Below are 13,265 nucleotides of genomic sequence, written 5' to 3'. Positions count from 1 at the left end.
ACGAGAAGGACATATTATTGTGGTAGGGAACGCAGCCAGAGGTGTTGAATTAATCAGATAAAATTATGGAAACTTGTGTGAGTACTCAAATCTTTATCCTTCTGGCCTTGGCTTCTCAAGAGGGTATGATCTTGTGATTCATTTTAAGCAATGCCAGTAGCCATAAGTAGAAGTATTCCACTATCCTGCAGAGTCAAGGGGTGATTGGCTGCTTAGGATTGGGAATAGCTTCAATTCGACAAGATATTGCAATTTCAAGACAAAGATTTGCCTGATCTTGGTTACTATCAGACGGAAAGCTGCATGGTGGATGGATGGAACGTCATATCTTCGAGACAGAGGGTGCATACTCTTTTTCACAAGCTAAATAGCAAGCTACCTAACGGCGGCAATAACTTGTGCTGTTTGAACTGCTTGTGCTAAGCTTTAGGTACCTATTAGCTTAGAGCTGGGCAGAGCGGGTTGGCTTTGTGGCTGCTGTAATGCAGAAAAGCTGTCCAAAAAAGGTAATAGAGTGATAATCGGGGTCCTGTTCTTTCGTAAGTAGCGGTTTTACGTACACTACGTCAACTTGCACTTTGTTTCATCCATTAACAGCTTTAACCTTTAAGAAAAAGACGGCCTATCATCTGGCACTTATACCATTGGGGTATGTATTGTGTACCGCACGGGTTATCTAAAGATTTATTTTAGTTAATTATTTGATTCAATTAATATAATAAAACTGCATCAAGTTAAGTTTTGTAAACACCTCTTTGCATGCTTTATCGAGCTTCTATTTATGTTACATATGTATTAACATGCGTGTACATATTGCATATAAAAGCGAGATAAGTTAAAGCGCATGAAGATGTGCAATTTGAGGTACAATGCAAGTACAACTAGTTGCTATCGAAAGTACCTAGGTAAGCCTCGAAGCAGACTGAGTACTTTTCAGGTACTTGAAGAGGTACCCACTATCGAAAGCTTAGGCGAGCTTCCCAGCCGAAACCTTCCGGTCCCAGCTCCATGACAGCCATGACAGCAGTGAGCACCCCTATGAGATGAGATTAAGAAAGATTGAAGCAGAAAAGGATTAACCTCCCCCCCCATCAAAACCCACCAACTGCGCCTGCGCCATTCCTTCTCTGTACGCAACCACACAGCGCGACCCGGCCCACCTGCTGCAGAGGCGGCAATAGCGCAGCAATCGCTATCGACGTAAAGGTAAAAAAGGTAGGAAGTCAGCAACTGGAGCAACTGGGGGGGAAGGAACAAGGGTTGCCCAATGTCGGGACTTGTCAAAACCTCTGCTACCTACGCAACAACCTTTTTGAGCCTTTTGGTGCAACTGCAACTTCGTAAACATTACCCCAGTAATAAAGTTCTTTAACTTCACCTCTCCCTCTACCACAACACACACATTCCGGTCAAGATCGACCTTCTCCTCATCGTCCCGTTCCGTCGATGCATGCAATCTGGCACTATTTTCGCCGCGTCGACTTGGACGAGATTATCCGCCTGCCCTAGTCTCTCACGAGGATACATCACAGGACCATCACAGGACCATCTCCGGAGAGCAGGCTTATTATTTGGACCTGACACCAGTACTGACCGTACTCTACCAGCCAGGTTTTGATAATTCGAGCAACCTGAAACTGAGAGCACCTGCTTATTAGCATCATCTCTTTTTGTTTCTCGTATCGTCGACTGAGTCCAAATCAATCACATCACGGTTTCTAGCTCTACCCATAGCAATGGGGGCCTGCCAATCATGCTGCGGAGGTAACACAAGTCCATTCTCCTATCAAGAAGACACTTTCAAGTGCTGAACACCATACAGGCAAATCTCGCGATGGTCTCTACGAACCAGTATTGGCCGATAGCGAACGAGAAGCTGTCGCCGATTTACTCCAATACCTCGAGAACGTGTGTTACGACCGACCAACCCTTAGACTGCTCAAAGCTAACCTTTCATCCCAGCGCGGCGAGACGGATTTCTTTTCGGGCGAGCCTCTTCGAGCTCTGAGCACCCTCGTATTTTCTGACAATATTGATCTTCAAAGGAGTGCAAGCTTAACGTTTGCTGAGATCACGGAGCGAGGTACGTAATGTAATATTCTTAGCGCCCTGACAAAAGAGGCGCTGTATTGCAGAGCTGTCGAGTGATATGGCTCTACCGCTCTAATCTTCACCGAATTACGAGCTGTGGCTGACCGCCCCCTAGATGTTCGCGAGGTCGACCGCGATACGCTAGAACCCATTCTTTTCCTACTTCAGAGTCCCGATATTGAAGTACAAAGAGCAGCCAGTGCTGCGTTAGGGAACCTTGCCGTTAATAGTAAGTAAGACTCCGCGCTGTTATTTAGCCTCTTGTCTTACCAAGCTACGCAGCCGAGAACAAAGTCTTGATTGTCCAACTAGGCGGCTTAACTCCGCTTATACGTCAGATGCTTTCTCCCAACGTCGAAGTACAGTGCAATGCCGTAGGATGCATTACCAATTTGGCTACCCACGAGGAAAATAAGGCAAAGATTGCACGATCAGGAGCCTTGGGTCCGCTTACTCGGCTGGCTAAGTCAAGAGATATGAGGGTTCAACGGAACGCAACCGGCGCCCTTCTCAACATGACACATTCAGGTACGCGTTCAGCTCCTAGCAACTGATTCGCTGAAATTTTCTAATAGTATTTACATAGATGAGAATCGACAACAACTCGTAAATGCAGGCGCCATCCCCGTACTGGTCCAACTTCTGTCGTCTCCCGATGTCGATGTTCAATATTATTGCACGACAGCGCTTAGCAACATTGCCGTCGACGGCAACAACCGCCGGAAGTTAGCTGCGTCGGAGACTAAACTTGTCCAGTCCCTCGTTAACCTAATGGACTCTTCCTCTCCCAAGGTGCAATGCCAAGCCGCATTAGCACTTCGAAACCTCGCTTCGGACGAGAAATATCAGCTAGATATCGTCCGAGCGCAAGGTCTTAACCCGCTGCTACGCTTGCTTCAGTCCTCTTATCTACCTCTAATCCTCTCCGCGGTTGCTTGCATACGTAACATATCCATCCACCCCTTAAACGAGTCTCCCATTATCGAAGCTGGATTCTTGAAGCCCCTAGTCGACCTTCTAGGTTCCACCGATAACGAAGAAATCCAGTGCCATGCCATATCGACCCTCCGAAACCTTGCCGCGAGCTCTGACCGTAACAAAGCGCTGGTCCTCGAAGCTGGTGCGGTACAGAAATGCAAGCAGCTTGTCTTGGACGTTCCGGTGACCGTCCAGTCGGAGATGACGGCTGCAATCGCAGTCCTTGCGCTATCTGATGACCTCAAAACGCACTTGTTAAATCTCGGCGTGTTCGACGTGCTTATCCCTCTAACACACTCGCCAAGCATTGAAGTTCAAGGCAATAGCGCCGCAGCCCTCGGCAACCTGTCCTCGAAGGGTAAGTCTTGATTCTAATTCTATTGATCTCCTAGTTATTAATGTGACGTAGTTGGCGATTATTCGATCTTTATTCAGGACTGGACAGAACCAAACGGTGGCATTCACGGTTACTTGAGTAGGTTCCTGGCCAGCGGCGATGCCACGTTTCAGCACATTGCTATTTGGACTCTCCTCCAATTGTTGGAATCTGAAGATAAGACCTTGATTTCACATATTGGGAAGTCGGATACAATTGTGGAGATGATTAAACAAATCGCGAACCGACAAGTCGAGTCAGATAACGAATACGAGGAAGACGACGAGGGCGAAGTGATCAACCTTGCGCAGCGCTGCCTAGAGCTGCTTGGCCAGAGTATGTCGAAGGCGCACATAGAAGGATGAAGTGACAGACTACCGCATTTCTTTTTTGTTTTAATTATCGATACTGTCAGACTCCCTGTTGTTCAAGCGGGCATTCACACGGATGTGGTTGGTTCCCGGTGTTTGAGGCGTATGTTATATAAGCATGCATGTGTATTTCGTCAACGATAAGGCTGCTTCGATATTTTATTAGGAACGCATATTCTCATTGGGTGGTTCGAGTCGCGGGTGTGTGTGTATTGCTGGTCGCATTTGCCCCGGAAGCTAACTTAGTGGAACACACTCGATCTCATTTGTACGCGGCGGCGTAGCCGGTTGAAAAGATGACTACTTGACCAAGCACTCCCGGTAAGTCATGAGTTACTCTTGTGAGCCTCATGCGCGGAGTTTAACTCTTGTAATTAGATTGCCCTTCCTCATCAAAAATGATATCCGGTAAACAATGCTTCCGAGACGCCTCTATGCAATGCAAATTGTAATACAAATATGATACGCTCATGAGCTTTCCGCAATATAGCTATACTCATAGCAGGGATGGAAGTGGTCATGTTTTAGGCGAATCCAATACAGGTTGAAGACCGCTTTCCACCTTAGTGAACCAATTAAACGGCCACCAACCGTTCACGACCACTTTGGCAACCACTTTACCCTTGATGAGACCCATGGGAATAGGGCCAAAGTCGCGACTATCCCTAGACCAGGGGAGGTTGTCTCCGACTATGTAGCAGTGACCTTTGGGTATCTGAAGTAGAACTTAAGTCAATACCATATTCCCACTTCTCCTCACAAGTGTATAAGACCCAAGCAGAGTAAGTAAGCAGATAAATCAATCAGTCAATTATCATACCTGTATCATAGTATCAGCGCCGACGCCGGGCGAATTCAACAGGACGTAGTCCCCGGGCAGGCCCAGCACGCGCTTGATGCCCTCCTCGCCGGGCTCGACGGGGATGCTGTACACGACGCAGTCGCCGACGCGCACGCCGCGGCCCCGGCGGTGCGATCGGTCCGTCACGAACCACTCGTTCATCGTCAGGAACGTCGGTAGCATGGATGGGCCCCACCCGTACCCCGTGCTGTATCCGTAGGTCACGAGGAGGTGGCCTAGGGCGAGCGCTTTGGTCGTGTAGATGAGCACGCGGAAGGGGTGGCCTAGGAGGGACGGCATTGTGGTGTGGCGTGGCGGTTGGGGGAGGGTTGTGTAAGTGTGAGTTTGGGTGTGGGTGCTGTTGCCTTTCGGATATGGTGCTTTTACGAAGGGTTATGCGGCGGTTTGGTGGCTTGCATGGTTTCGTAGGGTTTGTATAGGTAGGTAGGTATCTAGGTATGAGAATTTAAAGTGAGCCTATATTAGTTAGGTATGGGTGGATATTGTATAAGGCGATGAGTATAAGTTTCTGGATTCAACATGAGGTTCATACAATCTCAATAAATGAATGAATGAATGGCTGTGAGGTACAGTACATGTACTAGTCTTGGCGCGGTACTACATATGTACATCATAAGCCGCCGGCGAGAAAGCATGACATGATTGGCTGTTAAGCTCCAGCCCTAGATGGTACATAGTACCTAGAAGTGGGATGTGCTTGTAGTTCCAAATCCAAACTCAATTCTTGCTGCAAGACAAACTTCAACTTTACAAGGCGTTATCCTAAAGCGCGGCAGCACCGTGCTATAGATGCCAATTCTACCGTCCCAATTGCATTCTCTAGAGCCATAAAACGGAGAAACACCAAGCAAAATGGCACAACCACGCTGTCTCGCCAGCTCCTCACCCGCACGAGCTCTACACAGAGTTCTCGTCTCGGACCTCCTCAGCCGTAGCAGGACAACCTCCCTCGCACCGCGCACAACATCTTCCTACCTCCTTCCGCCACGGCTCTTCTCCTCTAGTCACTTGATTACAAAACCCAACGCCACAGCCCTACCACTACCACCACCCATACCGCGACACACCCGCACGCTCTCCACAACCTCTGTCCTCCGCCGCATCGACCTATCCCAAAAACGACCGACCAACGGCAAGATCCCATACGACTACGTGCGCGTAGTCGGGCCAGCCCCCGACAACGCGCTCTCGCCCGCCAAACCCATCGACTCGGTCCTAGCCTCCCTCAACCCCAAAACCCACACCCTAGTCATGGTCGCGCCGCCCTCCTCCTCCGCCGACCCCCACGCGCCCGAAGCCAACGCCGCCATATGCCGCATCGTCGACAACGCCGCCTCCAAAGCCGCCGCCCAGGAAGCCGAGCAGCGCGCCCGCCGCAAAGCCGTCGACACGAAGGAGCTCGAGATCTCCTGGGGCATATCAGCGCACGACATGGGCCACAAGCTGCGGCGCCTGCGGCAGTTTCTCGACCTGGGATTGAATGTAGAAGTCATACTGGCGAAAAAGCGGCATGCGAAACCTGTTCCGACGGAGACCGCCGAGGCGGTTCTGGAAGCGGTTAGGGGCGCGCTGACGTTGGTTGACGGGGCGAAGGAGGTGAGGAAGATGGATGGGAATGTGGGGGGTGTGGTGAGGTTGTATTTTGAGGGGCCGAGTGAGAAGAAGAGGCGGAAGAAGAAGGATTTAGAGCAGCAGGAGAAGGAGGAGAGTGGATAGGAGAAGTGAACGGGAGTTGTATTAGCTTGACGGGAGTTCTGGTTGCTACAACTAGTGGTGTATTATATACGAAGGGTGAACTTCATAAATATGGCTTGGCTAGAGTCGGCGCGGAATACGCTGCTTAGGTAGCTTGGCGAAGATACCTGCGAAGCATCTAACGTGCTGATAGAAATATGAATCTAAGAGCGGTTCATATAGCTAGACAGATGTACGTCATTATAAGAGAAAATACGGCTTAAAAGGGGTCGTGTATAGTAGAATTAACCACCATATTCTGCAGTCACAAGTACTGATATTGGGACTTGAATAGTATAAAGCTGGTAATAGTATTTTACCATTGGGGTATTACAAAAAAAATGCTTTCAAAGCAGGTATATACCGAATATATTTCCAGAACGCCGCCGATGCCATGATCTTGCCGGCCGTCTTGCCTATCTATCCTCATACCTGAATATATATATATAGCGCTCGAGTAGTTAAAGCCTAATAAATATCCTCATTTCATCGTCAGCGGGTAATACGGACTTCTTAATCTCTCATCACGAAGAAGCACGCGCCCAGGACGCTGAACGCAATCGCACTCGTCACGAAGCCAGCCGCTACCTTTTCTCCCGTTGATATTGGCGTCAAACTAGGCATATATGCCTCCACCGGCCGCCCAGCATCGGGATTGCCGACAGATGTTCCACCCGTAGTTGCAGTCAACGGTGCTGGCGTCTGCTTCTTGACTAACGTATATTGTATGGCAGACAACGCGCTCATTTGCTCGCCGACACCAGCAAGGCCGTCGAACTTTTCCTTTTCCGTCCACTTGAAGCCGCACGCTGTACCAGCCGGGCCTTTATACAGGTCAGTTGACGGCGAGCCAGAGCACTGCTGCGCCGCTGCCGCCGCGTTGGTTTTAAGTAACGGCATTAGAGTATCAAAGGTAAAAGGGGCCATCTGCGACGCCGAAGTCATCCATCGCATAAGGTAGCCCTTGAAACTTTGCTGGTCGTAGTCGCAAGAGTTGAAGCCCTCACACGGCCGCTCAACCACGATATTATCGTCGAAGAAATATTCGTTTGTCCTTTTCACTAGACCCTCTACTCGCTGCTTCCAGATATCCTGGCCCTCTGTGAAATTGTACCTATAGATAGCAATGCTTGGTTAGCCGGTTTTACTGATGGAGATGGGAAATTTCCTAACATCATTGCTGCTCCCTGTAGGAAGATACCTGCGTTGTAGGTCCATTGCGCTTTGTTGATGTCGACACAGCCTTTATCCGCGCCTGCTCCGTCGTAAACGTTAAAGTCGGCGTCGATGAATTGAACGTCTGCCATCCAATCCCATACTTTCTCGGCCCAGTCGCCGTACGTTTGATTCCCTGTATACCTAGCTAGTCGGGAAGCGATATTGAAAAAGCAGCCGTTGGATATGGAGTTCTTGTAGCTAAATCCATTGTTGAACGTAAACACCTGCCACCGCAAACCACCACCACAGGTATCGGCATCCCATCGAGTTATATACTCATTAAAGACAGCTTGAACTAGTGCTAACCACTGTGGCTGGTCTTCCGGCGGGTTCGGGAAGTTGTTCTCAGCGGCGGTCATGGCGGCCATAGCCCAAAATCCTTGATCGTCGTTTCCCAGTGACCTTGTCTGATTCTGGGGCATGTAATCGCTGTCTTCACCTGCTTGATGCTGTAGTGCTTGCGTTGTTATATCGTTGTACGTTTCGTCGCCAGTATAAAACCAATAGTCAACTAGCGTACCAAACATAGCTCCCGCTTCCCACCCTAATATCTTATAAGCAACGATTTTGCTAGAGGGAGTAGGGTTACGTACAGAAATACGGGTCTGGTAAGTTACCAGGAGTATCGCCTGTGTTATTTCCCGTGTAGTATTTCACCAACCCGAAAGCAACGGTACTTGCTGCATCTTTTATCGAATCTAATAGGTGTTAGCTCTATGTATGAAAATATTACCATCAATCACGTACCATCGCTATTCCAGTCGATTTGTAAGGCTCTAGTTGCACCTGCCAGCAGGCTTACGATGCCTGCTACACGAAGTGACAATTGCATTATGAAATAAATATAAATATAGGCGAAGAAAGGAAGGTGATGGGTCTTGCCCACGAAAGGTCTAGCTTTCGAGCTGAAATGGAATCGTATTTGCTCAAGATGACCTCATGTCCTCAAAGGAGTTACGAGTCGAAGAGTAAAAGGCCTCAACTGTGACCTCGAGTATCGGTATCCAAATCGTTATCACTGCTCTCAATGGACCAAACCTCCAAGCAGCCACCCAAAATCCACACGCTAAGAAATAAGTCGCTAGGACGGAACGAAAGCAAGATAAAAAGACTCGGCCGGTAGCGAGCACGAAAAGAAGGTATGAAAAGGAATGGTAAAGAAGGAATCGCACGGCGAAACGAAACAAAAAAAAAGATGCTCCGATCTAGAAGCCAATACGAAGAGAAGTGAATAGTTGAAGACGAGAAAAGACACGAGCTCCTAAGAGCAAGTTTAGGAAGACAAGGTGGGCCAGTCCATAACGTATTGCCCCTGTCGGAGGGGATTCACGAACATAGAAGGGGAATAGGTACGTCAATCATCTCCGATCGTCCAAAGCTTAGTCCCTACCTAGGTAATTATTTCGTGTGCATGCAGTTCCATCTCTACCCGTGAGGCTATGTCAGATGAATCGGCATGCTGAAACCGTTCAGGTTGGATCTGTGCGGAGCGCGTCTCAAAGGAGAAGAGACCGGGGTATGAAAATGCATATGACATGAGACTGTTTGTTCAATATCATTGCAAATCATATTAGTTCGTAGATCATTCTATTGATGAACGTACGTGCGGTGGCTCAAAATGAAGGAGTCTATTAATTTCAATTATCTTCCCCGTAGGGATTAAAACATGTTCATCTTGAAGTTGAAGAAGTTGAAGTTAAAGTAAACGAACAAAGTTGTGGGGAAGCTTACCCCTGTATCAAGGACCTGGCTGGACTCAGGTACCCAAACAGGGGTATTACTAAAACATTGCTGTCCCGGTATCACAATACCCGTTCGTAGCTTCTTACATTTCAGTACTGCTTACATTTAGCGCTTTCCGCTGTAAATTCGATTTAGAAGCGCCTTCCTCATATTTGTTTATACCAAGCTGTCGTAACCCATCAGCAGCACCAACTAATTGCAACTACAAAATGCTTAAACACGGCAGACAGTTCAAGTAAATTCTTTATAATTACTCGAGGAACCAAACAAAAAGTTGTATGCAAGTCAAGTTACCTGAGACGCACATCCGGCGTTCTATCAGGTCTTGATATCTATTGATAGTCTAAGGAGAAAATATCTTTTGGTATCGAAATCCTGAGTGCACTTGACGGCAACTCGCCGTCCATCATAACCGCTCACCGCTCACTGTGAGAATCCTGACCCCTGGTTTTATTTTATTCACTTCCGCGCTGCAAAGATAATCATATTAGAAAACGTCACTTCATCCAAAACGTGTTCAAGCTTTCCGCTTCTTAGATGGGGGTTGGGCACCGTTAGCTTTGGGCTTCTCATCGTCATCATCTGCCATCTCCTCGTCCTCGTCATCGTCCTCGAAGTCGACCTCGCTAATATCAGCTTCCTGGGCTTGGCCTTCGAAACGCGTCAGCAACTCTCACTTTTTATCCCATTATTAGTACGAGACTTACTAAAGTACTTGATGGCGTTAACCCAAAGGTCGTCGCTGATGGCAAGCGCCACTTCTTCGCCATCCGGGAAGATCTCGAGGGACAGGGGGTCCTCCTCCTCGTCTTCCTCCTCGTCCTCTTCCTCCTCGGCCGCCTTGAGTTCAGGGATCTTGCCTGCGGCCCTTTCGGCCTTCCTCTTCTTCTCTTCCTCAATAGCGAGGCGGCTCTCTTCAGCAGAGATGTTCAGGCCCCGGTATCCGAAAAAGCCGAAGAAAGAGACTGCACCTAGGCCGGTAGCCTCGATCTTCTCCTTCAAGGCCTTCTCGTCGGGAGTGTAGTCCTTCTCCTTCTTTAACTTGGTGCTGTCGGTAACGGGATTCTTCTTGTCATTCTCCCAGACCTTCACGACGAGGTCAAGCATTCCCTGGGTGAGATCCTTGTCCGATGACTTCCACTTGATGGGGACTGGGTCGCTGACGAGGCCCTCATCACCCTCCTTACCGACACGGTAGTAGAACTTCTTCTCGAGGACCTTGTCTTCGAACCATTCGTTCTCACCAAACTCCATCTTGATAGAAACGCTACGGGGATCTCCATTGCCGCCATTTTCGATCTCGAAGTGAGAGACGGAGACCGAGGTCAGTGCGGACAAGAGCACGGCAGAGTCGCTAGGTTGAATATATTGGTCTAGATCAGGCGGTGCCTGCTCAAAAACTAACGCCCAAAAGTTGGGGATGTTCTTAACCAGCGCTTCTCTCTTCTCATACAGAGACTTGGTAAGAGCGACCTGTTGGCGAACTAATCAACATGTAAGTATGAAATTTACTTTTCTTGTATTCACGGGCCCAAGTCCTTATTTATATACGCTATAACCTGGCATGATGAAGCGGACTCAAATAATCGAGTTTGGGTCTGAGAGTGAGAAGATGTACTTACTTATTTCTGTTTCGACATCCTCAAAGTCCTTGTCCAAATCCATCAACTCCTCATAAGTGGCAATGGCCAAATCGATCTGTTCTGACGTCGCCATGGCTGAAGTAATTCGGGTTGGTGATGTTTGAAAGATGATGGGGGAGCTTTAAAAATTGAGATATCTTGAAAGAAAGTCCAAGTCAGGCTCGCACCAGGATCTTTTATACGCAAAAACACTAGGTTAGGCTAACTTATGCTATGTGAAAAAAAAATTCTCGTCGATCAACTAAAATCCGTCATTGGTCAACAGTTGTTAGCGAATGGACGGTTGTCACGGTCAGGGCAGTGATGAAGTGGGGGTCTTTCTTGGCAAGGGTCTACTTACCACTAGAATTCGCACTCATCCTTCCTAATAAGGAAAAGATATTTTTTCAATAAGCTAGTTATTTATTTATTTATTCTTACCCTATGTATCGTGTACCTAAGACTTCATACATCTGATGATACATTAAGTGAGACACAGCGAAAGAAATAAAACAGATAAAGTTTAACTTGTACATACTTTTACTAGAACAAGTTTGAGAAATATATTAACCCTTCAAAGAAAGATAGGCCAACATTCCCGACCCAAAGTTTTAAAGTTGACCTACCGTCGACTCGTTAAAGCAATGAGAAAAAAATAATGCAGGTCCCGACAAGCTAGACCATTATAGAAGGTGGGGGGGAGGCAAACTTAGATTTCCATGGGCATGGGATGGGGGATAATCCCATCTGATCGGGGCGGTCGGGGCGGTCGTACCTGGCAGAAAAATAATTATTATCGATTCTTCTCCAATCGTTATCAGTTCGCAAGTACAAACCAACCAGCTAGCTCTACATGTGCCCGTCGCATCTCGATAGGTATCGTTGCTCTAAAGGTTACGTGCCTGCTTAGTCTGTCATTTATATCCCGCGCACGATGAACGGTCTTCCTGGAGCCGGAGCCGGAGCCGGAGCCGGCGCTGCCGGAGGCGTCGATCCAAATGATCCTAATATTAAGAGGGTTCGTCTATCCTTCCGGGTTACTGCGCGAGACGTAGCGATCGCTAACTTGTGCGCGGCCAGTTAAACGCCATGATGGAGTCGTGCTTTGGCAAGGCTGCTGTCTCCGGTGTTATGGGTTTCGGTATGGGCGGTCTGTTTGGAATGTTCATGGCTTCTGTACGTAGCATCGCCGCCTCAGCCCTACTTACATCTATCCATCCATCCATACATATATCTACACAGCAACCCCAACTAACCCACCCCCTCCTCCCACAGATGGCCTACGACACGCCCTTCCACACGCCCGGCTCCGCGGGCGCCGCCCCAACGCCCATCGCGTCCCTGCCCTGGCGCCAGCAGCTCAAAGTCGGGTTCAAAGACATGGGATCGCGATCCTACAGCACGGCCAAGAACTTCGGGCTGGTGGGCCTGATGTTCGCGGGCATCGAGTGCGGCATCGAGGGGTACCGCGCCAAGAACGACATGTACAACGGCACGGCGGCCGGGTGTCTGACGGGCGGCATCCTAGCGCGGGGCGGGGGCCCGACGGCCGTGGCCGGCGGGTGCGCTGCGTTCGCGGCGTTTAGCGCCGCGATCGATGCGTGGTTGAGGGCGCCCAAGGACGACGAATAAATAAACAAGCAAACCAGGACGTCTTTACGCACGCGGGAAAGATATGAAAATGAAAATGGGGTGTTGTGTAGTGCAGTGTAATTGTGAAAATCGGTTCCGTGGTATGGCGTTGGGTCGGGTGCATAGGATTCACGGCGTTATGGTTTACGCGGATCTATGCATACATACATACATGCATACATGGGTAGAAAGGGGGCATACATTCTCCACTTAGGGTCTTGACATGTATAGAAGATATGATAGAGCGGTTGCTGATACCGCTTGATGAAGGATGAGCTATAGTCGTCCATGATAGAGTAATGTCAATAACGATCATCAGCTTATCGATCTTGGCGGATGTTCGGATCTACGGCTAACCTTGTGTTAATCCTATCCACTTCATGGTATCTCCGATTCAAAATTTATTCTAACCCTCAGCAACAACCCTTCTAACGCATTAACTCCAAACTACAGTTGTGGTGGCTTATAATAGGCCGTCTATAAACTTTATTCAAATACCAATGTCGAATTCACTGATTCATCGTATGAACAAGGAGGCTCATAATGAAGAGACAGAAGGGAGGGAAAATAGGTTGCGTCAAATTATATATTACCGGCTTTTGTTCCAAGCCAAATAAATATAGCAAGCCCATTTGATA

The 13,265-nt window shown here is 48.4% G+C and overlaps 6 protein-coding genes across 6 annotated transcripts; 3 read left to right on the top strand and 3 right to left on the bottom strand.

Annotated features, from left to right (window-relative positions):
* Positions 1-1,736: 1,736 nt before the first annotated feature.
* Positions 1,737-3,810, top strand: F4817DRAFT_358217 (vacuolar protein 8; the record flags this gene model as incomplete). Its single annotated transcript, XM_049306000.1, has 7 exons — positions 1,737-1,764; positions 1,823-1,908; positions 1,963-2,083; positions 2,207-2,320; positions 2,374-2,619; positions 2,678-3,427; positions 3,479-3,810. 7 exons carry the CDS (start codon positions 1,737-1,739, stop codon positions 3,808-3,810), a joined length of 1,677 nt encoding a protein of 558 aa, XP_049159908.1.
* A 256-nt stretch (positions 3,811-4,066) lies between these two features.
* F4817DRAFT_74769 (LexA/Signal peptidase) lies at positions 4,067-5,224 on the bottom strand. The gene is made up of 2 exons (XM_049307857.1): positions 4,637-5,224; positions 4,067-4,531 (listed from the first exon to the last, which is right to left on the bottom strand). The coding sequence occupies exons 1-2, from the start codon at positions 4,955-4,957 to the stop codon at positions 4,334-4,336; spliced, it is 519 nt and encodes a 172-aa protein (XP_049159907.1). The 5' UTR covers positions 4,958-5,224; the 3' UTR covers positions 4,067-4,333.
* A 177-nt stretch (positions 5,225-5,401) lies between these two features.
* On the top strand, positions 5,402-6,698 carry F4817DRAFT_335145 (uncharacterized protein). The gene has a single exon (XM_049302991.1). The coding sequence runs from the start codon at positions 5,531-5,533 to the stop codon at positions 6,392-6,394; it is 864 nt and encodes a 287-aa protein (XP_049159906.1). The 5' UTR covers positions 5,402-5,530; the 3' UTR covers positions 6,395-6,698.
* A 227-nt stretch (positions 6,699-6,925) lies between these two features.
* On the bottom strand, positions 6,926-8,462 carry F4817DRAFT_315109 (glycoside hydrolase family 76 protein; the record flags this gene model as incomplete). Its single annotated transcript, XM_049300492.1, has 4 exons — positions 6,926-7,526; positions 7,586-8,174; positions 8,224-8,328; positions 8,378-8,462. 4 exons carry the CDS (start codon positions 8,460-8,462, stop codon positions 6,926-6,928), a joined length of 1,380 nt encoding a protein of 459 aa, XP_049159905.1.
* A 1,428-nt stretch (positions 8,463-9,890) lies between these two features.
* F4817DRAFT_315108 (uncharacterized protein) lies at positions 9,891-11,089 on the bottom strand (the record flags this gene model as incomplete). Its single annotated transcript, XM_049300491.1, has 3 exons — positions 9,891-10,024; positions 10,081-10,857; positions 10,996-11,089. The coding sequence occupies 3 exons, from the start codon at positions 11,087-11,089 to the stop codon at positions 9,891-9,893; spliced, it is 1,005 nt and encodes a 334-aa protein (XP_049159904.1).
* A 413-nt stretch (positions 11,090-11,502) lies between these two features.
* F4817DRAFT_335114 (mitochondrial import inner membrane translocase, subunit Tim17/22) lies at positions 11,503-12,945 on the top strand. Its single transcript, XM_049302990.1, has 3 exons — positions 11,503-12,013; positions 12,076-12,171; positions 12,271-12,945. Exons 1-3 carry the CDS (start codon positions 11,930-11,932, stop codon positions 12,625-12,627), a joined length of 537 nt encoding a protein of 178 aa, XP_049159903.1. The 5' UTR covers positions 11,503-11,929; the 3' UTR covers positions 12,628-12,945.
* Positions 12,946-13,265: the final 320 nt, after the last annotated feature.

This window comes from Daldinia loculata (assembly GCF_022478755.1).
Source record: "Daldinia loculata strain CBS 113971 unplaced genomic scaffold F4817scaffold_19, whole genome shotgun sequence".
NCBI classification, from domain to species: Eukaryota; Fungi; Ascomycota; class Sordariomycetes; order Xylariales; family Hypoxylaceae; genus Daldinia; species Daldinia loculata.
The sequence above is the reverse complement of the archived record's forward strand: the minus strand, read 5'-3'. Positions and strand labels throughout refer to the sequence as shown.